The sequence below is a fragment of the Hibiscus syriacus genome, unplaced genomic scaffold (genome assembly GCF_006381635.1).
Source record: "Hibiscus syriacus cultivar Baekdansim isolate YM2019G1 unplaced genomic scaffold, ASM638163v2 tig00110831_pilon, whole genome shotgun sequence".
In the NCBI taxonomy this organism is placed as follows: domain Eukaryota; kingdom Viridiplantae; phylum Streptophyta; class Magnoliopsida; order Malvales; family Malvaceae; genus Hibiscus; species Hibiscus syriacus.
In genome coordinates this window covers 2,884,377-2,907,808 of record NW_024062882.1, presented here as the reverse complement: position 1 = coordinate 2,907,808, position 23,432 = coordinate 2,884,377, and the positions used below count along the sequence as shown (strand labels likewise).

Here is a 23,432-nt window from a genome sequence, read left to right as displayed (position 1 = left end):
TAAATTCAAATAAAGTAGTCGTTGCTAGCCGTTGCAGCCAGGGTGCATGAATGTACAGTAGGGTGCATCGATGCACTAATTGCATTCGGTGTTTGAGTGTATGGATGCACTACAGGGTGCATCGATACACTACAGAGTGTATGAATACACTTTGACACCCTTTAGCATTTTTGCTCAAATCCGAATTTAATGGACTTTGAATTATTTTTGAAACCTTTTTAAAACTTTGAATAAATTCAATTCAAGTCCAAAAACATTTTGCTTTAAATTTGTTATATCGAAATATAATTCAACAAAAAAGTTCGATGATAGTTTGGGCTAGACATTAACATATTGACTTAGAGACGATAATTGTTTGAGATTTTGGGATTATATTTTAACATATTACAGTCAATAGATTAACATTCAGCTAAGAATGTTGTCAAATTTTTAACAGAAAATGACAATGTGGAACATATAAATAGTAGGGTGATCATTTTATAAATTTTAATAATCGATGACTCAATAAAGCAATACCCTACAGTTAAAAGATCATTTCGTAATTTTTAATAATCATATACTCAACAAATCATCGGAGACCATTTGTATATTTTACTCTAAATTAAAATACATTTAATATTTTTTTAAAATTTAAACAAATAATTTTGAATAATTGAAACTCGTGAAATACAAATTTAATTTGGGATGTTAGTTTAAATTGTGATATTATAAATAAATTAGATTAAAAGATTTATTTATAAAATGTTTTTTATAGTATTTATGAATTAATAAATTTAATATTATTGATGATAACATTTGAGTTATAATCATTATTGACCGTTTATTTTTTTTTAATTTGGACGAAGAATATTAGTTGATAGTTAAAGATAAATTTACAAATGATCCCTTTTTTTTATTTTGCATGATAATTTATAAATCGACTTTTAATATTAGTATTAGATTTAGGGTTATCATAATTATTTTTAAGTTGATATGTTAAATATATTTAAATGTCAGATATTAGATTACAAATCATTTGAATTTACTCTATCGAATTTGTTTAAATGACATAAAACTCCATCGACTCCAAAAGACTTGTTAAGTACTATAATGATTTTCTATTATACTCAATAAACTAACTAATTAATAAATCAGTTATCAATATTATAATAAAATAAAAAAATTAAGCAAAAAGAAGCATAAAATTTCTTAAATTGTTTGATATTAATTTTCATGGATTCATCAATCAATACAAGCCATAACAAAGCTTATTTCTCATATTTATTTAATAATATATATTTATATATTGAGATTAAAACATCCCAGAAATTAAGCACATGGAAATTAATACTGGAACATGTTATCTGCAGATGCCATGATAGGCTGATTCAAGTAAGCCAAATTCAAAGGGTTAAGGAAGCTATCAACCGCCGGTTCATCGGAATCGTCATCGTTCAAGAACCCGATGATCTCATTCAATGACTCCAACCGGCGACCGAGCTCGCCGAGTTGAGCTCGGAGCACCGAGTTCTCCGCCTCGACGTTGAACAGATGTTGCGCCGTGGAGTTTATGTTGGTGGTGAGTTCGTGATTCTGTTTCCTCAGCTGAGTCGCCTGAGTCATTAAATCTTCCAAATGCTTCTGTTTTCTCATCCTCGATCTCCTTGCCGATTCCCGGTTTGACACCATTCGTTTCCGTTTCCGTTCATCGATCACCGCCTGCAGATCTTCCTCCGCCGAGCCGGAGTTTTGGGTTACGGTCGTTGTCGTCGATGAACCTGATGATGTCCCACTTGAAGAAGCCATGGAATTTGCAGATTTTTTTTTCAAAAAAAAACAAGACAGATTATTTATTTATTTTTTATTACTATTATTTTAATAAAGAGAGAGAAATGGATGGATTGTTAAACTTATGAGACGTAGTACAACCAGTAGAGAAAAACAACAGAGAAAGATTGAACAAGATGGGTCCTACGAATGAAAGTGGAACTGATCATAAACCCAGAAAGGAAGATTTCACTGAGAATTGCAGACATGAATCTCAAACATCAAGACGAAAAGATTGAGCATCAAGGTAATCTTTTTATAGGGAAAAGAAACACAGAGAAAGAAATATCTGGGAAGATGAAGTGGAAGTAGAGGAATTAATCAAGTGAAAGGAGGGGGGATTTATAGCAGGAAGAAGAAGGGACCTGCAAGTTGATGGAAAGTGAGAAAAAAAAAAGATCTGGGAAGAAAATGAAAGAGAAAACAAATAAAAGATAAAAAGTAATGGAATCTGTTGTGAGAGAAAAAGTTGATGGGACATGTGGGGTGTGGGAAATAGATGGATCCAGAATTGGGTACCTCCAGCTGCAGCTGGGAGCGATCTCCTACTTACATCATCATGTGTTTCCAAAGTTACTTTTAGGGTAAACTACACCAAAGACCTTTCAACTATAGCTCATTTTTATTTGAACTATCATTTTTGAATGTTTGTCAATCAAGTCAGCTAATTATTTAAATGTATTTAATTAGGCCACTTTCCTTTAACATTTAATGAAAGAATTGATGTGACAGTTAATAAAATTGATATAATAACACATTTGGTTATTTTTACTTATATATTATCTTAATTTAACCCTAAATTCAATAAATTAAAATAAATTTAATCTTCGAATCAGATCATGTCACATGTCACTAATACCAAATATCATGACACGTGTTGTCACCCAGTTGGATGATTTAATTTATTTTAATGTAATATATTTAATTTCCACCAATCAAAGGGTGACACTTGTTGCCCTTTGGTGGAAAGAAAATTAAGAGTAGTAAAGAGAGCACAAGGGATTCGAACTAGCAACCATTAGGGGAGAAGGGAGGAACCCAACCACTAAGCCAAGTTCATTTTTTTATTTAAAGTGGACTACACATTGTATATTTCTTGTTTCCTATTATAATCTTAAATTCTTAACTATAAAATATTTTTTTATCTTAACTTAAATATTTAAATTATTCTTATAATATTTTAAAATATATATTCAATAAATTAAGAAAAAAAATAATAAATTATATATATTTTTATAGTTAAGAATTTAAACATATATTTTAAATATATATTCTTAACTTCAATAATAAACTTGGTCTACTTTAAACTAAAATATATATATTTGATAAATTAAGAAAAAACATTTAAAAAATATATTTTTATAGTTAAGAATTTAAATATTTTAAAATATTTTAAATATATATTCTTAACTTAAATAATAAACTTGGCCTACTTTAAACCAAAATATATATATTCGATAAATTTAAAAAGTAATAAAATATATATTTTTATAGTTAAGAATTTAAATATTTTAAATATATATTCCTACCTCAAATAATAAACTTGGCCTACTTTAAACCAAAAAATATATATTCGATAAATTAAGAAAAATAATAAAATATATTTTTATAGTTAAGAATTTAAGATTATACTAGGAAACAAGATATATACAATATGTAGTCTACTTTAAACTAAAATGAATTTAGCCTAATGATTGGGCCCCTCTTTTCACCCCTAATGGTTGCTGGTTTGAATCCTTTGTGCCCCCTTTACCACTCTTAATTTTTTTTTCACAAGAGGGTGACATGTGTCATCCTCTGATTGGTGGAAACTAAATATATTAAATTAAAATGATCTGATTCAGAGATTAAATTTAGGACCAAATTAAGATAATATACAAGTAATAATTTTCTTTCCACCAAAGGGTGACACTTGTCACCCTCTGATTGTGGAAACTAAATATATTAAATTAAAATGATCTGATTCAAATACTAAATTTATTTTAATTTATTAAATTTAGGATCAAATTGAGATAATATATAAGTAATAGTGATCAAATGTGTAATTATACAAATTTTATTAATTATCACATCAACACTTTCTTTAAATATTAACGGCCTGATTGATTGCATTTAAATAATTGAGTGGCCTGATTGATAAAAATTAAAAAATAGTGATCAAAATGAAAATAGACTATAGTTAGTTGTCTCTGGTATAATTTATCCTTTTTTTAATTCAACATTTATATAACTCTATATAAATTGATTGAATTTCTAATTGTTTATTAATCTAATCTCGTTACATGTGAATGTTCTAAAGATTTTTCAAATATTTAACTAGTAATAGAACTTAGTGATAGAATTCAGAGGCTAACATAATTTTTTTTTAAAAAAGTTAGAGTCTTAAAATAAATTTTTTAAAATTTTTGAAAGATTCAATTTACGTTTTTTTCAAAAAAAAAAAAAATTGGGATGTAACTAATATTTTTTATATTTTGAGAGACTTAATGAGAATTTTTAAAAATTATGGTAGGGATTTAATTAAGAAATTAAAAAAACAAAAAATTAATATGAATTTCTAAAAATTTTGTGAGGACCAAATTAAATATTTTAAAAATTTTAAAGGTCTAAACTATAAATTTTCAAATTTTTGGGATCCCATAGCACCTGCTAGTCTCCATTATCCTCTGCGAACATTGTTAACAATGAAAGCTCAAGTAACCTACAATTTCTAGTGTTGGAATTTAAAACTTTTAGAAATAACAATTATTCTTTTAATCAATGAAATAAATTGATTCGTACAATAAAAATGACGAGTTAAATACTCACATTTTTTTTTGTATTCTCATATGTTGAAATAGTGTAACTTGAAAATTTTCAATTTTCAATCTCTTTCTCTCAATGATATTTTAATCCCTTTTAATCCCTTCTCATTGATCTCAGATAAAGATCTCACTTTAAATCTCAATTAATGTGAAAATACTGTCACCACATGTTTATCACAATTTTTAAAAATTATGGTAGGGATTTAATTAAGAACATTAAAAAACAAAAATTAATATGAATTTCTAAAAATTTTGTGAGGACCAAATTAAATATTTTAAAAATTTTAAAGGTCTAAACTATAAATTTTCAAATTTTTGGGATCCCATAGCACCTGCTAGTCTCCATTATCCTCTGCGAACATTGTTAACAATGAAAGCTCAAGTAACCTACAATTTCTAGTGTTGGAATTTAAAACTTTTAGAAATAACAATTATTCTTTTAATCAATGAAATAAATTGATTCGTACAATAAAAATGACGAGTTAAATACTCACATTTTTTTTTGTATTTCTCATATGTTGAAATAGTGTAACTTGAAAATTTTCAATCTCTTTCTCATCAATGATATAATTACCCTTTTAATCCCTTCTCATTTGATCTCAGATAAAAGATCTCACTTTAAATCTCAATTAAATTTAATTCTCTCTTATAATTTATATATATCACGGGAAAACTTCATATATTAACTAAAAAATGAGTCATAACATGAAAAGTTAGATAACTCGTGACCATTAAAACTTTTTGTCTAAAAATATCACTTCTATGTGAAAAATACTGTCACCACATGTTTATCACATTTTCAATAGGCTGACAACAAGTTTGATCACTTCTAAATACATGTTTTCTTCAATTAAACACTTGTTTAAGGGGATTACATTAGGCTTTATAAGCTTTATCCATCTATCATACTCTTTCAAGACACCACTTAAACACTAAGGGTCCATTTGGTTCTAGAAACTAGAAAGTATAACTTATTTTTTATTTTCATCTATTTAGAAAATAGAAAACGTTGAATAAAACGTGTTTGGTTGCGTAATTAGAAACTGAAAACAAAAATAAGTAAAAATACAAAAACATGAAGAAAAAAATGTTTTCACTGTTTTCATTAAATTTGTTCTGAAAATTTGAAAGATAGAAACACACAGGATTTAAAATTTTAATTTAACTTACATGTATTCAAATCCTTCTAACAATAATTATTTAACTTGGTGATATCTGAAACCCTCAAACTTAAAAAATGGTCCCTAAACCTTTTTTACACTCAATTGGATCTTAAAAATAATTTATTTTATTAATTTAGTTTTTAGCATTTTATATTCAATATATTCAATATCTTAATAATTGTTTATATTTACTTTTAAATTTTAAATATGTTTTATTTTTAAAAAAAAAATAATTAAGTCCTTAAACTTTCTAAAATAATTAATTAGCCCTCGAACTTAGCCAAAAAATCGATTAAGTTCATCTACCACATCATCATACCACAATAGTGTCGTGAATAATCACATCAGTATTGTATATTTTCATGTAAGCTTTGTAAATTGTCATGTAAGCATCATAACAATCAAGTTTGATTCCGTTAGTCAAAGGTTAGATTGATATTTTTTCAATTTAAGGGACATATTGACTATAAAAAAAGTTAATAGTCACACTAGTTTTTCCCCAAAAATTTGAGGACCTTAAAATACAACTAAACATATATATATAATTTTAATGACACTTCTCTTGTTGTTAAACCAACATTTGATTTTGATATAACGTGAATTTTTAAATGTTCTAATTTGTTAAAATTTACATTTTACGATTTTATAAAAAAAATTATCATAAACTATTATCAATCATTCTTTATTGTGAAAAATAGTAATAAGCGTTCTTAAGTAATTACATATTTTGCAAATATTGTTTTAAAGCTCAAAGCACTCTATGTTAGCAAAATACCCCTTTTAGTCCCGATACCAACTTTTCGATAGGCTTTTCTAGTATCAATACCAAGGTGTTGGTATCGATAGTGATAGGTGAATATCGATATTCACATGAGTTGTATCTATATTGAGGGTTCAACAACTATAATTTAAATTGTTATGATGCTTAGTTTCGATACCCACTACTTGGTATTGATACCAAAGGTGCATGTGAGCATTAAATACTTAAAATTAATGAATCCAACACCTCTAATCAAGCACTAACGACTTCGAAAGGTTAAAAGGTTATTAGAATATAAAAAAGATACCAAGATTCAAATGGAGAACAACAAGATAATTTACTGCAATATCAAACCAACATCAAAAGAGTTTTAGAGCTAACCAAGATTCAAATGGATAACAACAAGAAAGATTATTGCAATATCAAACCAACGTCAAAAGAGTTTTAGAGCTAAAATTATCATATTCTTTGTAACACACTTGTGAGTTTTTTTTGTTTATTTTACTCAAGTGTGATTTAGGTGAGAGCTAAATTATTGCAAACAAATTAGCTTTGTGAGATTCTATTTGTTTGCTTTATTTATAATTCATCTTGTGGAAAAAATATAAACAAATTTTTGGGTATAAACTTGTGAGTTGTTGTAAGGTTACACATTGTCCTTAAATGTTAGCAAATCTAGTGTATGCTAAGGTAGTGAATATAAACTTGGTTTAGAAGTTGAATCACTCTAAATTCCTTGTGCAAAATTTTTATTTTTGATTGTTTCCACCACAACTTTTTTAAAGGTCAATTCACCCACATATTTGTTTTGATCGATAAAGCTTACATTTCTTTACAACAATATTTTGTGCGTGTGCTTTTTCAATTTAATTAATGTCCAATATTAATTGACGTTATATTATTATTATAAACTAAATAATTTTTGTGTTATAAATTCTTTATCAACTTATTATTTTATATATCTCACATTAAATTTATGTAATATTTTTTAATAATTATATTTTAATATAATTATCATCTCTATTCTAAAAAAATAGATATAAAATATACTTTAACTATTATTATTTTTGAAAGCAATGTCTTCATCTATATTAACCAAACATATTTTTTAATTTTTAAAAAACTGAAAATAAAAATTATTTTCTAAAAGTAAAAACTAAAATAGAAAACATTTTTTTGAACCAAACAAAAATTCAATTTATAATCTTTTATTCCTCTCATGAACTTTATAATCTTATTTACACACTATTTACATGATTTTTACTATAATTATCAGAATCATCGTTAATTTTTTTTCATTATTTTACAGTACTGGATAACAATTGTTTGATCATCAACTACGATCTTCTATTCAAATCAAAAAGGATAAATTGTTACCTAGTCCATTTATTTTATTACCAACATTGTATATCAAGTATTTTTTAAAATAAAATTTTAAAAGAATATTCTATAAAAGAAAACTCTTTTTTATTATGAAAAGGAGGTAAAACATTTTGAGCCGTTAATAATGAGGTTGGATCAATAATGAAATGCCTACAATCATACAATGATGTTAAAGTTATTCCATATAAATCCAATCAAATCTCCCAAAGAATACGAATCTGTGCATTTGGTCTACAAATCAGTGTAAATGAACACCATCCTTCTATACATATAAATGGAAAGTGGGTCGAAAATATTATATAAAATATTATAAAGATAAAATAATAATTTTAAAAACATCTAAAAGAATGTAAGTTCGATATATAATATATTTAAGCACACAATATCATCTAATTTAAAATTTTGGATAAAATAATAATTTTAAAAAGTGGTAAATTTATATTTTATCCCTGAATTATTTTGGGTTTATAAAAAGACCTATGGTTATTAATTTATTCTTGAAATAAAAGTGATCATTTGAAACAAAAGTGATCATTTGAAACAAAATAGGTTAACTACAGCCTTAGTCCCTGAAGTCTCTTAAAATTACAAGATTGAAAACTTTTAGGGTTTAATGACCAAAATAGAAGAGAAGAAAATAGTTCGGTGATGAATGGTGTAAATTACCCAATTTATAACCGCGTGAATTAACGAAACGGTCAGTCAATGACGGAAAATATTGGTCAAATGGACACATTGAATTCTTTTTTCGAGTGAGTGGGAGTACTACATTAATCCTAAAAATAGGATAATGCCCACATTAGTTGTTCTGAAAGTTCAGGGACCTCGGATGTATTTTTGCTTTTTTTATTAATGCCTATATCATCAAGACCTCTTACTACTCATGAATGATATAACATAATATTCTTAAAAATATATCAAATAATATTATATTTGACAAAATTCATTTTTTTATATAATCAATTCATATTTTTCCTTAAAGAAAAAGTGTGTACCAGCTTTGTTAATTTGTTTCACCGTCGCAATCTGGACACGACTCACTTGGACAGTGAGACCGTAAGAGTACTTTGAAAATGATTTATTTATTAGTAGTGCATCAAATTTGTCCAAACTACCCTTTGATTTGACATGACATGTTCAATATGTGTAGGGCAAATCTGCCTTTCAAAATTGGTAGGCCCTGGGATTTCTTGTTCTTCCAAAAACCTTTAAATATAAGCTCTCAAAGCATTAGGACATAAAAACATGTTAAATTATTATTAATAATCACTTGATTTTCATGTCCCCCAAAACATTTTGTCTTGGTGCGGTGCCCATGGCTGACTTCGCCCTGAAGAAAAAACATATTGTGAGTTAGTAGCCGACCCGAAAATGGATCCGAAAACAATTCGTCTTTAATTTTGTATCGTATAATCATATCATACATAAAATTATCGATTTTATCGTATAATTTCATTTTAATCGAACAATGATCGAACTGAATTCGAATGAATGGAATTTTAGTTGGATTTTAATATTTTTACAAAGCAAACCAATGTGTATTTTCATCTGTGGGCTCTGAATGATATCTCCCAACGTCAAGTTTTTCGCATTACCATCATGCATGTCAATGGCTTAATGGGGAATGAAACCGTAAAGAACAAACACTTTTCAACATGTATAAGTATTGTTTGCACATCTTTGTTTTTTTAGCCTTTGAAGCAGTAAAAATTTTGGTAATTTGCCGATTTTCGAATCTCTTTCATGTCGATGAATTTCTGAAACTCCCTCTGATTACCAAGAGCATCATCAAGTGCCTGCACATGGAAAGATAGCAAACAAAAAAAAGTTATGTATGTGTGTGTATGTATGTGTGTGTGTATGTGTGTGTATGCACCTTCTTAGCTTCGGATAGTTCTTTTTCAAGGATGCAGACTCTTCTTAGAGCAGCGTTCAACATCTCTTCTTTGTCGGGCGGCATGACAGATGGTTTTGTGCCGAGGAGGACCACTTTTTCTTCGAGTTCGGCCATGCGTTTTGCCATGGCGAAGAATTCCTCGTCAGTGATCGGGGGTGGCAACTGAGAGGCAGGGCCCGTAACTTGCTTAGCACGGTAAACTTGATCACCACCATACACGGGGTCTTCAATTTGTTTCTTCGGCATGCGACGGGACATTCGAATCAGGGTTATGATTCTTATCACGAACGCCATGATTCGTCCGAAAATGCCGCTTCCCGTTCCTTCACTAGATTTTCTACCATTGTGCACCTGGTATATATCTGCATTTGAAATCCTTTTCTTACCTCCAAAATTCGGTCTTCGATCTACTCATCAATGTTAATGAAAAATGGAAATAATGTGTTGGGAATTAACCTTTCGAGACAACGAACTTTTCGTTTTCCACCGGTTTAGGCCAAGAAGCATCAACACCCTTGTCAACTATAGGAATATGTTGATCATAGTCATAGGATTCATGGTACATTTTCTTGATCAGAGTCTGCAATATATAAACACATGTACTTGTTATGAGGTTGCTTTACAGATTAGAGGCCTAGACGTCGAACTTACTCCTCGAACCGGAGACGATGAAGGATTCTCTGCGCTGTCCATCGCTATTTCTTTGTCGGAGGAATGGAGCTTCATGGTCCACAACATCAAAACCGTATGTTAGGCATTCAATTTGTAGGAACTAGATATTAAGGCTAGTGTTGCAGTGGCTCGGGTATAAGTGATCGATGATAAATTACCTCTCGGCATGCTTTCTCATCGATGATGCCCGACAGAGTACTCCATCTGCTCTTGGCCTCGCCAGTTTCGACTCTCTGCTCATCAATGTGAAAGTTGTTTCATTTCGTTATTCCAACGACGATGCAAATATATTATCCCGAAAATCAATTGATCAATCATGGATGAACACCTTTAGTATTTCCGGATCGTTCCACGGACCCTTATCAGAAACCATGCAACCTCCTTTGTCTGCACAATTGCAGGTACCACCAAAAAACTCAGGCAGTTCACTGTTAAAGATCACAAAAAGATTCTTGGAGGATCATATTGCTGTATGAATACATCTATGTTTAGATTGCATTGGAAACAAGAGCGGTTCAACGCATACTTTACCGAAATGACAGATCAATCGGTCGAGACAGACTTACCTAGCGTCAATAACTTCCAGCAATTTACTTTGGTAATCGTTGCCCAAAACCTGATGTTTTAACAAACAATATGGTATCAAAAGCAAATCTATTTTCATCAAGGAACTGGTGATTTATGCTTACATGGATTTTCGTCGTGGTGTTCGGGTCAAGGAACGATTTAACAGTGCTCCATAACAGCCTAAATCCAGAACCGGCATTGATGATATAGATGTTATTAAGAGTCTGCAATGTATATAAGCATTCAATTAACTCGGGATTAACACGATGTAGGTGTATGATTAACCCGATGGCGAAAGTTTCATCTTGACATAGCAGGCTTCCGTGGATCATATAGCAGGCTTCCGTGGATCATATGGCATGTTAAACAGAGTGCTTATGATCAAATGACTTACCTCGGGGTAATTGTCACCATCGATCTTCTGAAGGCGCTGAAGGAGCTCTTTCCCGGCCTTGTTGACGATGATGCTTCTCGAAATGCAGCCACCGATTGTATCCCTTTAGCATCGAGGACATCTTTGATACGATCGGCCAACATTCGACCTTGTCGGTCGACAGCCAAAGACGAAGTGTCAGCCATGAGTTACAACAACCACCACCACCGTGCAGTGTCGTTCAACACCTGATTAAAAAAAAAAGAAGGGTTAGCCTCAGATTTTCACGTCTGCAAATGTGGAAACATCAAACACATAATTATGATGAATTGATGATGACCATCATACCATACATAAAACCTACCATAGATGAAGATTGAATGAGAGAAAATATAGTGAGAAAAATGGGAGAAATGTTTACCAGCATGTGTTGAGAGGAAGAGGGTGCATGGGATGATAACAGAGAAACCGAATAAATCTCTTTGAATAGATATTTGTCTGGACAATCAAAACGGCCATTGATTTTATATTGCTCTGAGTTAAATTTTGCAGATTTAGTAAAGAGTTTTGTTTTGAGTTTTTGTTAAAAATGGTGAGAGAGTTTGGCGATTTGCATGGCTTTTCGTTGATTCTTTTCCATCTTTTAACCAACTTGTCAACTGAATTCAACAAGCAGATTTTGCTGACAACATGTTCTTTTTTTTTACATCTATTATAGGGTACAAATTGAATTGATAATCGAACCTTAATAAAAACGGACAATAACTCACAGAAGATGTCTCGCCAATCCATAGATTTAACCCTACATAATAACCTTCACAGATTTTATAGGGGGGAAAAAGATTTAACTGCATCAAATGTCCTCAAACCATGATTCTTGTTCTAAACCAATCTCTAAACTTGTAGACAGTTCAATTTCAACCTTAAACTATGATTATAACTCTAAATTAATCCTTAAACTTTTGAACATTTTAATTTTATCCCTAAACTATGGCCTTCAATCTAAACTAGTCCCCAAACTTTTTGAGCATTTGGATTCACCTCAAACTATACGTGTATACTAATCACATATCTCGTTAATAAAACCATTAGGCTACGTTAACTAAAAAAAATTGGAAGGCTTTTAACCATTATGCCTTCAATGTTTTACATTATACATGTAATATAGAAATATACATGTAAAAATTAGTTAATGGGAAAATAATACATATAATTTAATAATATTAAATTGAAAATCTTTATTACATAAAAAGTATGCAGCAATATTGAACATAGTGAACCAAATATAAATGTAACCAACATTCTTTTTCAACATTGATACAAACAATAGCAGCCATGGATGAAACAAGTTTATTTTTTAAAATTTCCAGTTCTTAATACAAAATGTGCAAAGTTATGACCAGCAGTCATTTCAACGGCAAAAAGAATCGAAAGAAAAGAAACCAAAAATGTATGATACAACCATTGCTCTCTTGTGTATATGCTATAAAACTACGTGCAAGGTGTATTGCTTTATCTTCTGGTTCAAGTACAAAAGAAAAAATGGGATGGCAAGAATTATCCCTGTAATGATCTAATCAATTCCGATACGACAGATCGGATTACGTTTGATGAGGCTAAGATCGACCTGCAATAACGACCACACTTTTATGAGTAAATTCCATCGGAAAAGAGCCACTCCATGGAAAGAAGAAAACATGTTGGCATATGTATTAGTACCTTGTGTCCGAAAAGATCCCTAATGTTATCGATCCCATAGAGTATCATAGTCGGCCTACATCAATGCGAACAAATAAGAAATCTCAAAATATAGTTCAAGTTATACTCTGGAAAAAGTCGAAAAGATGACATTGAAAATATTTCATTCCGAACCTTCTTTGGAAAAGAGGACTAATATTTACCTTTCAAGTGAAAGACCCCAAGCAATGACACGAACATCCTCGGGGAATCCCATTGGAAGCAACATTTCAGGTCTGAACATGCCGGAATTTCCAATTTCCACCCATTTCTTCAAGCCTTCATGATAACTGATAAAAACGAAAATAATCAATCAAATCTATGTTTACCAAACAAGTAATAAACTCGTTCCGAGAAATATGTGATGCATCACCTGAATATCTCCATGCTAGGTTCAGTATATGGGTTGTAAGCAGGCTTGAAACGCAACTTGGACATTCCTGAAAGAGATTATAGAGAAAATATTAACTTTGATTGCATTACTCTCAGTTTTGCCGTCATTGCCATTCCTAAGACGGTTCTTGTAGCAAATAAACCAACTGTTTATTATCCAGAAACACTACAGGCTTCAATATCTTGAAGCGTAAAAAACAAAACGCTTAGTCCTATTTATTCAACAACCCTCCTAGGGAATTCTATTTGCTGTAGAATGATTATGATGATCATTACCTAGTCGCGAGAAAAAGTCATTCAGAACACCGATCAAATCACCAAGAGTAAGCCCGCGATCACAAACTAAACCTAAAGCAAAAGAGATAATTTCCATATGTTCAGTGAGTCATTAGATGCGTTCCAAATAAAGACATTAATCAGCTATTAGTGCAATAGATATCGGTCCCAGCTTGGACCCGGTTAACATGATCAGAAGCTGGACTTGAGTAAACAAAACTAGTGCAGATGCACACAGCTTATAAATACCTTCAATTTGATGAAACTCTGCAAGATGAGTTCGGTCCACAGATTCATTTCTGAACACACGATCTATAGAGAAATATCTTTTGGGGGCAAACGGTTGCTGAAGATGAAATCATAAAGCATATGAGCATTAAAGCTCACAGGTTTAATAATGATGTAACCAACATCAGCAACAAGCCAACAACTACTAACTATTAAGATTTAAGACGGCATAAAAGAATGTGTGCACTACCATTGAGCAGTATACACAAGTTTAAAAAACCAAATTAAAAGTTTTTGAGAAAAACTTAAGATAATAAGGGTTGAATTTAGGAAAAACAGCCAGCTGAACGTTGTTTCTAATCACAGAGATGGATGAATATAATGAAGACTATCATACCTTTGCTAGAGCATAAAGCATTCTAGTAGAGACAGCAGTCGTATGAGTACGCAGCAGGTTTTTGTTTGCTTCCTCTCTTTTCCAGTCGTACATATATCTTTTGGAACATGAGTACACATATCAATCAATTAACTGATTTCATGGTTGTGAAATATGAAGGCAAGTACCAGAAAAAAATGAAAAAGAAAAATTGTATACCCCCTGGAGCCATAACCACCAGATTCATGAACACGCTTCACCAACTCAACATAATATTCGGGCAGCTCCCTTGTAGTGGATGGAGCTGCAGATGAATGCCCCAAATAAGTGGCCAAACAGAGAGTAGAAATGGCATCTGATGGTCATTTGGTCAGTTGAAACATACCTTCCAGAAAGAATGTATCATGTGAATCACGTGCAGGGTGTTGTTGCGGCTGGAACAATGCATCAAAGTTCCAGAAGCTACAAGTGGAAACATATATAGGAAACAGACTTTAGTCACAAACTTATTCTGGTCCACCATGAAGGGAAGAATTAGTAGAATGTAAACGTAGGATTTCAGGTTCTTTCCAATGAATTGTTTTAAGGAAACTAGAGGCATGCATATGTTCTTTTCTCAGGTTTCCTTAAAATGTATATGTTGCTTTCTCAAAGAAGCTCCACATGCAGCCAAATATCACAGAGACGTCAGCATACAAGAGAAAGAGTTGGCCATATCAACTACCTGCTTTCAACGAAATTGTTTGTTGGCATCTCCTCAAAACTGCAGTCGGCACAAAAATGAAAATATGTATTAATGTCAAAGGATTCAAGGTTGAAAATCCAATCCAGCAAAAACAATCCCAAACTCACAAGAGAAAGAAAGAGGTGACTGAACTTGATATTAAAACAACAACAACAACAACAATAATATGGCATAATTTGTGGTGATGCTTAGTAGCATGCTTTTGGTCATCATAAAACATAACAAGATCAAGGCCGGGAAGTGAGTGTTCCATATGCAATACGAGTTGATGTCCATCAGTAACTTTCACAGCACCAACGTAGCCATGTAAAATAAAGTATAAAAAAGGAATCCGAATGTACAAGTAAGATTTGTTAGCTCAAAACTCACCCCATTTGAAGAAATATGTTCTTCAATTGTTGTTTCACCTGAATATAAAATAAGGAACGGAAATGTTAATTCTACAACAAACAAGCAGGTGCCTAAGCAATCAAAAGTTACAGATTCAATCAAATAAAAGGCACGGGAAAACAACTTTTGAAGAGAACCATTTGCATTATATTGTACATAATATACGATGTTCACACATTGAAATATAGGTAGTGTTTGTTTTTCTAAAAAAAGGTCTTCAAAGATCTTATGTTTGTTCCGCGCAAACACTGGACTTCGTATACCGTTTGTTTTTTAGAAGACAATAGCTCTGAAAACGTCTGAGCGTCCTTTTCTTGGCGCAAACGTAGCCTTGTGTCTTCAAAACTATTCCAACCTCTTCAAAGAAGATTAAAAACAAAAACCCTCGCCTAAAAATATAATTCTACACCATATTGAGAATATATGACTCAGCTACGAGATGAAATTACTGAGCAATTAATGCAAAATATTAATCGATTTATTTTAAAAAAATTATTATTGTAGTTGTATGGATTATTTAAATTTCAGTATTGTAAAACTAAAATTATTTAAATTTCAGTATTACAAAACTCTTTTAAGTTTAAAAAAATTAGTTTATTTATATTTCAGTTTATTTTAACAGTCTGCAGGCGTTAAAAAACAAATTGTATTCTTCTTGCAGACTGCAGACTTTTGGTCCACCTCTTCTGCTGCAGATACCTGCAGATGTGATCCACAGACTACGGACCTTTTACCTCTGCAAAAACAAATAGCACCATAGGTTCCACAAAGAATAACCACAATGTCTTCACTCAGACCAAATGAAGTTGATAAATATATAGACATATCCTTGCCTTGAGCAATGGATGAAGATGGCCAGCTTCAGCAGGCGGTCCTTTAGCATTGAAGTTATACTCTTTGAACTCCAATTCCTTCCAGTCAGCCCTAAAAGAAAGCAACCATGTATAAATATGGGTTCAATAAAATCTCTCTGGAGAAAATCACAATAGCTAAATAATAAGACAAAAAATTAAGGGATTCAACTTCATCAACAAAATTCTAACTTCACAAGCATATTTATCACTTCTATGGGATACCTCTGTAGATTCTCTCGAGTCAGATCAGTAGCTACTTTCTTTCTTTTAGGGGCATAGTTGGGCCCTTTTCTCACTGAGTAACCTTTCCATATCCTAAAACAAGATGAAATTGGGACACTATCAGTAATGTGAACAAAATACACATATACCGAAAGAAAATTGAAAAAGAATGAGGCAAGGGACTAGATGATCACTGTGCAACGATAAGCTTCCTTGCTTTAAGTGAAGTAACATCATCTTTGCCGATTTCCTGGAGTAAAAGAAATCAACTTTAATCACTGAATAGACGGGAATAAGAAAAATTAAATCCTTCATACAATAAGCTTAAAGCAAAACAGAAAGAGACTGGCAACTTATTAAAAGGGTTAAATACCTCTCCATTTTGTACTCTAATAAGTAAATCTTTGACCTTGTCTTCAACATGTTGAACCTAAAACAAAGCAAAAACAACACTGACAACTAACATATTCACATAAAAAATGAGCAGATACATGAACATTAACCATGGAAACTATTACTTTTCTCGAAACTTGCTTTCCCATATCGACCCATTTGTTTTTCCCAGCTTGCGAGCACCCAATTTTGAAAACTGAAGGCTCCAGCTTTTTCTGCAACAAATGAAAGAACTTGGAAACCATAGATCCAAACAAAAAGTAAAATAAAAATAGCAACACTGACCTGCAACTCATCTTTAGAAATGGAACCTTCTTGAGGGATGGCTAAGAAGAGTTGAACTTCAGGGGAGCCTTCGGTGGCATATTTTTTGCCTTCGTCGGTGAGAACCCAGTTTTCTCTTTTGATGTCTTGAGCGTCGATGTAGCGGAAACCGTGGAGGCTTTTGATGACATTAACGGCGTCGTTGTGGTTGAGACCGTGTTCAACGGCGAATTGTCCTGAATCGGGGATCTCCTCGGCGGTGGCTAAGTAACCCAGTATTGCATCTTCCGCCATTGCTGCCGCCGGTAAGCGCTGAATCTGTGTGTGTGCGTTGCGTCTAGCTTGAACTATTTTTAGGGCAAAAATGGCAATAGGCAATAGCTGTGGGCTTCACTATGGGCTCTCTCTTGTTTTCTAATGGGTTATAATTGTGGCTTAGATCGGTTTAGTTTGATTAAACTTTTGGGTAAATTATATCTTTAATACCTCATCTATTTTTTATTCCATTCTACTCACTCACTATTTAAAAATAAATAAATAAAATTTAGTTACTAGCCTAGGGATGAATCCTAAACCTTACATTTAAAATTAAACTGACATAATTTTTATCACTACATCAATGGTGGCATCGGATATTATAATTATTAAGAAAACTACAACAATAATTTTAGAAAAAGAAACATGATTTAATATTTTTTTAAAAATATTTCGTTTGATTCTAGAAAATGTTTTCTATTTTTATTTTCCTTTTTTGGTTTTAGAAATTATTTTTCATTTTTAGTTTTCTGAAAATTAGAGAACATGTTTAGTTAATATAAATGGAAACTTGTATCTAAAAATAAAACAATAAAAAGTTATTTGGTATCTAATTTTTAAAAATAGAAATAAATAAATAAATAGTTATTAAAAAGAGAAAATAACCTCAGTGATAAAAAATGCCTTATAATATAGGATTTTAACCAACTTTTTTTGGATTTGCCAAAATGACCAACTAAATCGCAACGCGAACTTCGACTATCGCAATGCGAATATGTAAATCGCAACGACTGGTGCGGACGTGTCGAAGACACGTATTACCACGACCCGACCCGACCCGACCCGACCCGACCCGACCACGACACGACACGACACGACCCGACCCGACCCGACCCGACCCGAGATGGACGGCGGCGGCGCGCGAGAGTCCCCCTTGTTCTCTATCACTCAACAAGGAAGTGGGAAAGCCAAGCCTTAAATACCATTCCCAATAGTGTTTCCAATACTATGTGGGATTGAGCATTACCAACACTTGTTTCCAATACAATGTGATTATTCAGGAAACAATTAACAATCATGCACCTTAAAACAACTGAATCAGCAACCAATTGCATTAGTATTATACGATTAAATTTGTCATAATTAAATGTCAATCTACAATCAATCGCGATTATTGCAATTTTAAGCAAAACATTCAAAAATAATATCACTATTTAAGGCTCAATCCCACATAGTATTAGGAACAAGTGTTGGTAATGCTCAATCCCACATAGTATTGGAAACACTATTGGGAATGGTATTTAAGGCTTGGCTTTCCCACTTCCTTGTTGAGTGATAGAGAACAAGGGGGACTCTCGCGCGTCGCCGCCGCCGCCGTCCGTCTCGTCTCGGGTCGGGTCGGGTCGTGGTAATACGTGTCTTCGACACGTCCGTGCGAATACTATCTTTTTAGAGAAAATTCTTAAGAAACAAATGCAATACCGTCGTTGCGATTTTGGACTATCGCAATGAACTTGGAATAAATCGCAACGCGAACTTGTAATAAATCGCAACGTGAATTTGGAATAAATCGCAACGCGAACTTCGACTACCGCAACGCGAACCTCGACTATCGCAACGAACTTGGAATAAATCGCAACGAATTTGGAATAAATCGCAACGCGAACTTCGACTATCGCAACAAACTTGGAATAAATCGCAACGCGAACTTGGACTATCGCAATGCGATAGTCGAAGTTCGCGTTGCGAATCTGGAAACTGATTTGCGATATCGGAGATCGCGTTGCGAATTATCGATCGCATTGCGATTTAGTTGGTCATTTGGCAAATCCAAAAAAAGTTGGTTAAAATCGTATATTATAAGGCATTTTTTGTCACTGAGGTTATTTTCTCTATTAAAAATATAAATTAAATTATAATTATTAAAAAAATATCACATTGATTTAACATGTTGATAAGAAATTTCATAACATAAAATTTATTTTAATTTATAATAAGAATATAATGTTATTGTATATCGGATATCAATTAGATTTTTAAAAATACACAAAAGTATTGTTAAAAGCAATAACAAATAAAAGTGTCATTAAAATAAAAATATGTTTAATGGTAATTGAGGGCTTAAAACTTTTGGGAAAAATAATTAGTGTAGTCCCTAAACGTTTTTTTGCACTGAAAAAATTAATCTAACCATTTGATGAACGGAATCAAACGTTGATTGTCACGATGCTTAAATGATAGTTCACAAACTTACATGACAATCTAAAATATTGATGTGACAGTTTATGATACTGTTGTGGTGGTACACAATGGACGATGATGTGGTAGATGAGCTTAATTGATTTTTTGACTAAGTTTGATGGCGAAATTAATTTTTTAGAAAGTTTGAGGACTTATTTTTTTTAAAAACATAAAAATTATTTAAATTGAAAATATAAAATATATACAACTCAATACATTAGATATAAAAAATACTAAAATATTAATTTATTAAAAAAATAATTTAATGACTATATTGTGTAAAAAAAGTTCAAGGACCATATTTGTTTTTTGCAAAAGTTTGAGGGTTACATATTCCATTAAATCAAATAATTATTATCAGAAAAATTTGAACACATGTAAGTTAAGTTAAAAATTTAAATCTTATATTTTCTTATTTTTTAAAATTTTCAAAACAATTTAATGAAAATATTTTTTTGGTGAGAAAAAAGAGTTGAAACGCAACATCCACCCATCACCGAAACAGTAACCACAAGACTAAGACCAATAAACTAGAATCCTCCATCAAGACGTCGAGGATATCACTTGAAGGATAGTAAAACACCTGAGTTTCAATAACTTCCAGTCCAGCTTCCTTCAATAGTTTATCGACACTTCCATTACCTTGTCTCAATACATGAGTGAATCTTACCTCTCATTCACGAACAAGCAGGCAATAAATATGCTCAATTATTGTCAGCGAACTCATTTTCCTATTGTGCTCACTCAACATGTTAAAACCACGGATAAATTACCGCATTCAATAATCACCTTCCTCATACCGGTATTCCAAGCACAATAAAGGCTGACGTACACTCCCCAAAGTTTCGCTTCCAAAATCGAGCACAAGCCAAGATTTTTTTTAAAGCCAACTAGCCATTCTCTGGCATTATTGCAAATTACACCCTCACAAGAGGCCAATCCGTTAGCAACATTTCTTGATCCATCAGTGTTCACTTTGATCTAATGTTTAGGGGAGCTGTCCACACTGTACCACCCACCCTTCTTCGATTTACTCTTCTTTGCGCTTGTTCTTCTACCTTTGAAGCTTCCTGCTCCTTTGGATAATCTTCATATTATCCTTTATTGGATTATCAAAAACTATGAAATTTCTATAGCACTAAGTATTCCAAAGGATCGCGTCGAACAAAATATCCCACTCCTTGCTATCTTTGGGAAAATAACAAGCTTTACTCACATTGGTCTAAATCCACTTCTTGATCTCCATCGTCATGAACTCCTCAAGCTTATCTTCTTTTATGAGAAGCGTCCAAATGGGAATGATAGTAGTACACTTTCAGAAAATATGGTCGATGTCCTCCAAAAGACTTGCAGCACAGACAGCTTTCGCAATTAGTGAAATTACGTTTCGTCCTTTCAGCATTAGTCATCAGTTTGTTCCAGCTAAGCAACCATAAGAATACCTTGATACGTTGCAGCCCCTTGTACTGATTAATCACCTTCCAAACCGGGTCGTTCGCTTCTAGATTCGGCATCGAACGAACTTCATAAGCCGACTTGATTGTAAAATGCAAGTCATCACACCTCGACCACCCGTAATTATCCTCTTTGCCGCTAGGTATAGGACCTTTAATGGTCACAATTCTTAGGAGTATTTTAATGGGTAGTAAATGCTCGAAATCTTCCCACTTCCAAATGCCCACATCATTGGACATGTCTCTCACCGATGCTTCCGAACAATGTTTAATCAAAGGATCTAAATCGTATATCCACTTGTCCCTCCAAAAATCAATAATAACACTATTGCCCACTACGCGAGATATGTTGCTACAAATATCATTCCACATCATGCCAATGCCTTTTCAAAGCCTCAAACAATTTTGAACATGATCGTATGTTGGAATATCTCCCTTCCATTTATACTTCACCCTCAAGAACTGAACCCAAAGAGTGTCCCTCCTAGTTATAAGGTGAAACGCTAATTTCATACTAAATGCTTCATTTTGAGTCTCCAACTTCCTAAATCCCAAAACTCCATAATCAATGGGTTAGCACACATTGTCCTATTTCACTAAGGGTATTCCTCCACCACCAGAATCCTTACCCCAAACGAACGATCAAATCAATCGCTCCAACTCAAAACATACTTTATTGGGCAATAAGATTGTTTGCATAGAATAAGTTGGGATAGATGATAATACTGCCTTAGCAAGAGTGAAACGACTAGCCATAGAAAGAGTCTTCTCTTTCCACCCACTCAGCTTATTCTGAACCATATGAATCAAATATCGATAGGACGTCGAAGTAACCCGGGTGTGTAAAAATGGAACCCTCAAATACTTGACAAGATCCTCCACCACGGTGAAGCCAAACTCTCTACTTATTCTGTTCTTCAATATAAATATTACTAGAGAAGAAAATTATTGTTTTCTCCAAATTAATTGTGTCCCGAGACCGCACAGAATTGCTCAAGCAAATAGGCTCAAGTTGATCCGGCGATGCTTCAGCAGATAGAACCATATTATCAACAAAAAATAAGTGAGAAATGGCAGGCTATTCTTCCCCGTACAAAACGATTTCCACACCCCTGTTTATCTCAATTTGAATATCTTAAGCAAGTCTCTCCAAACACAGAACAAAAATATACGGAGATAACAATTCACCTTGTCTAATACCTCACGTGGGATAAAACACTTCCGTCATAAACCCATTCCAGATAATCTGAGTTGAAACCGAGGAGATGCAATGTAACACCCCCAACCTGTACCCGATCTGGATACGAATTTGAGGTGTCATATTGACTTTTCAAAACTTTGACTCTTTAAAAACTTGTTGAAAATTTAAACTTTTATTTGTATTTAAGTGGTGATACCCTTAAACCAAAATTAATATTGAAAATTCATAACTCACATTGAAAATAAATACTTACTAATTTACATAAATATAAAATAGTATGATTACAAAATCGATAAGAGCATTACAATTTAAAAGTTTGTGATACATGCCAACAAAATTTCAAAATGATAAGAAACCTACAATTCAAATTGTTCTGATATGATCTTCTTCAGGAGTATGTTGTCCTCTTCTAGCTTTAATTCTCGGATCTCTTTGAACCTACGTGAGAAACAATCACACGCTAAGTCATTGACTTAGTGAGACATAATGAGTAAAGAAAATAATAGAGCATTTGCTTAACATTTTCAAGAAACATTATCGATAGAAACTAATATATATTTCACACACACACTTATAATCTTATATATTGTTCAATTCATATCAATTTGTTTAAATAGTCTAACGCATATTACTGAGAACTCAAGGTATTTGAGTACATTGAGGTTGTGCACTAATGCAGTCACCACTGCTCATATAATTTGCACCAAAGTGCCACGTAGAATATACACTGAAGTGTCACATAGATTTGTCCCGAATGACCGCGTAGAATTTGTCCCGAAGGACCATATAAAAATTGTCCCGAAGGACCACGTAGAACCCTCGAATCTTGGCATGCCAACTATACTTCTAATTCTCATACATATACTTTGGGCTTTAGCTTTATAATTATTTTTAATTTCATTATTCAAAGTGTGCTTTATCCACGTAGAGTACATTCACATAGGGTATTTTCACGTAGAACATTTTCACTTAGAACTT

The 23,432-nt window shown here is 32.4% G+C and overlaps 3 protein-coding genes across 3 annotated transcripts; all 3 read right to left on the bottom strand.

Moving 5' to 3' along the window:
- Positions 1–1,265: 1,265 nt before the first annotated feature.
- On the bottom strand, positions 1,266–22,619 carry LOC120142620 (bZIP transcription factor 44-like). The gene is made up of 3 exons (XM_039157158.1): positions 22,608–22,619; positions 21,552–21,557; positions 1,266–2,058 (listed from the first exon to the last, which is right to left on the bottom strand). Exon 3 carries the CDS (start codon positions 1,783–1,785, stop codon positions 1,324–1,326), a length of 462 nt encoding a protein of 153 aa, XP_039013089.1. The 5' UTR covers positions 1,786–2,058; positions 21,552–21,557; positions 22,608–22,619; the 3' UTR covers positions 1,266–1,323.
- LOC120142810 (phosphatidylinositol/phosphatidylcholine transfer protein SFH1-like) lies at positions 9,605–11,631 on the bottom strand. The gene is made up of 9 exons (XM_039157305.1): positions 11,447–11,631; positions 11,175–11,232; positions 11,052–11,101; positions 10,814–10,913; positions 10,644–10,718; positions 10,465–10,533; positions 10,270–10,393; positions 9,793–10,220; positions 9,605–9,712 (listed from the first exon to the last, which is right to left on the bottom strand). Exons 1-9 carry the CDS (start codon positions 11,629–11,631, stop codon positions 9,605–9,607), a joined length of 1,197 nt encoding a protein of 398 aa, XP_039013236.1.
- Positions 12,855–17,679, bottom strand: LOC120142619 (phenylalanine--tRNA ligase alpha subunit, cytoplasmic). Its single transcript, XM_039157157.1, has 17 exons — positions 17,325–17,679; positions 17,165–17,254; positions 17,020–17,076; positions 16,841–16,896; positions 16,647–16,739; positions 16,404–16,494; positions 15,550–15,587; positions 15,160–15,198; positions 14,821–14,897; positions 14,655–14,739; positions 14,457–14,553; positions 14,081–14,177; positions 13,832–13,903; positions 13,536–13,602; positions 13,327–13,452; positions 13,145–13,199; positions 12,855–13,052 (listed from the first exon to the last, which is right to left on the bottom strand). The coding sequence occupies exons 1-17, from the start codon at positions 17,595–17,597 to the stop codon at positions 12,999–13,001; spliced, it is 1,467 nt and encodes a 488-aa protein (XP_039013088.1). The 5' UTR covers positions 17,598–17,679; the 3' UTR covers positions 12,855–12,998.
- Positions 22,620–23,432: the final 813 nt, after the last annotated feature.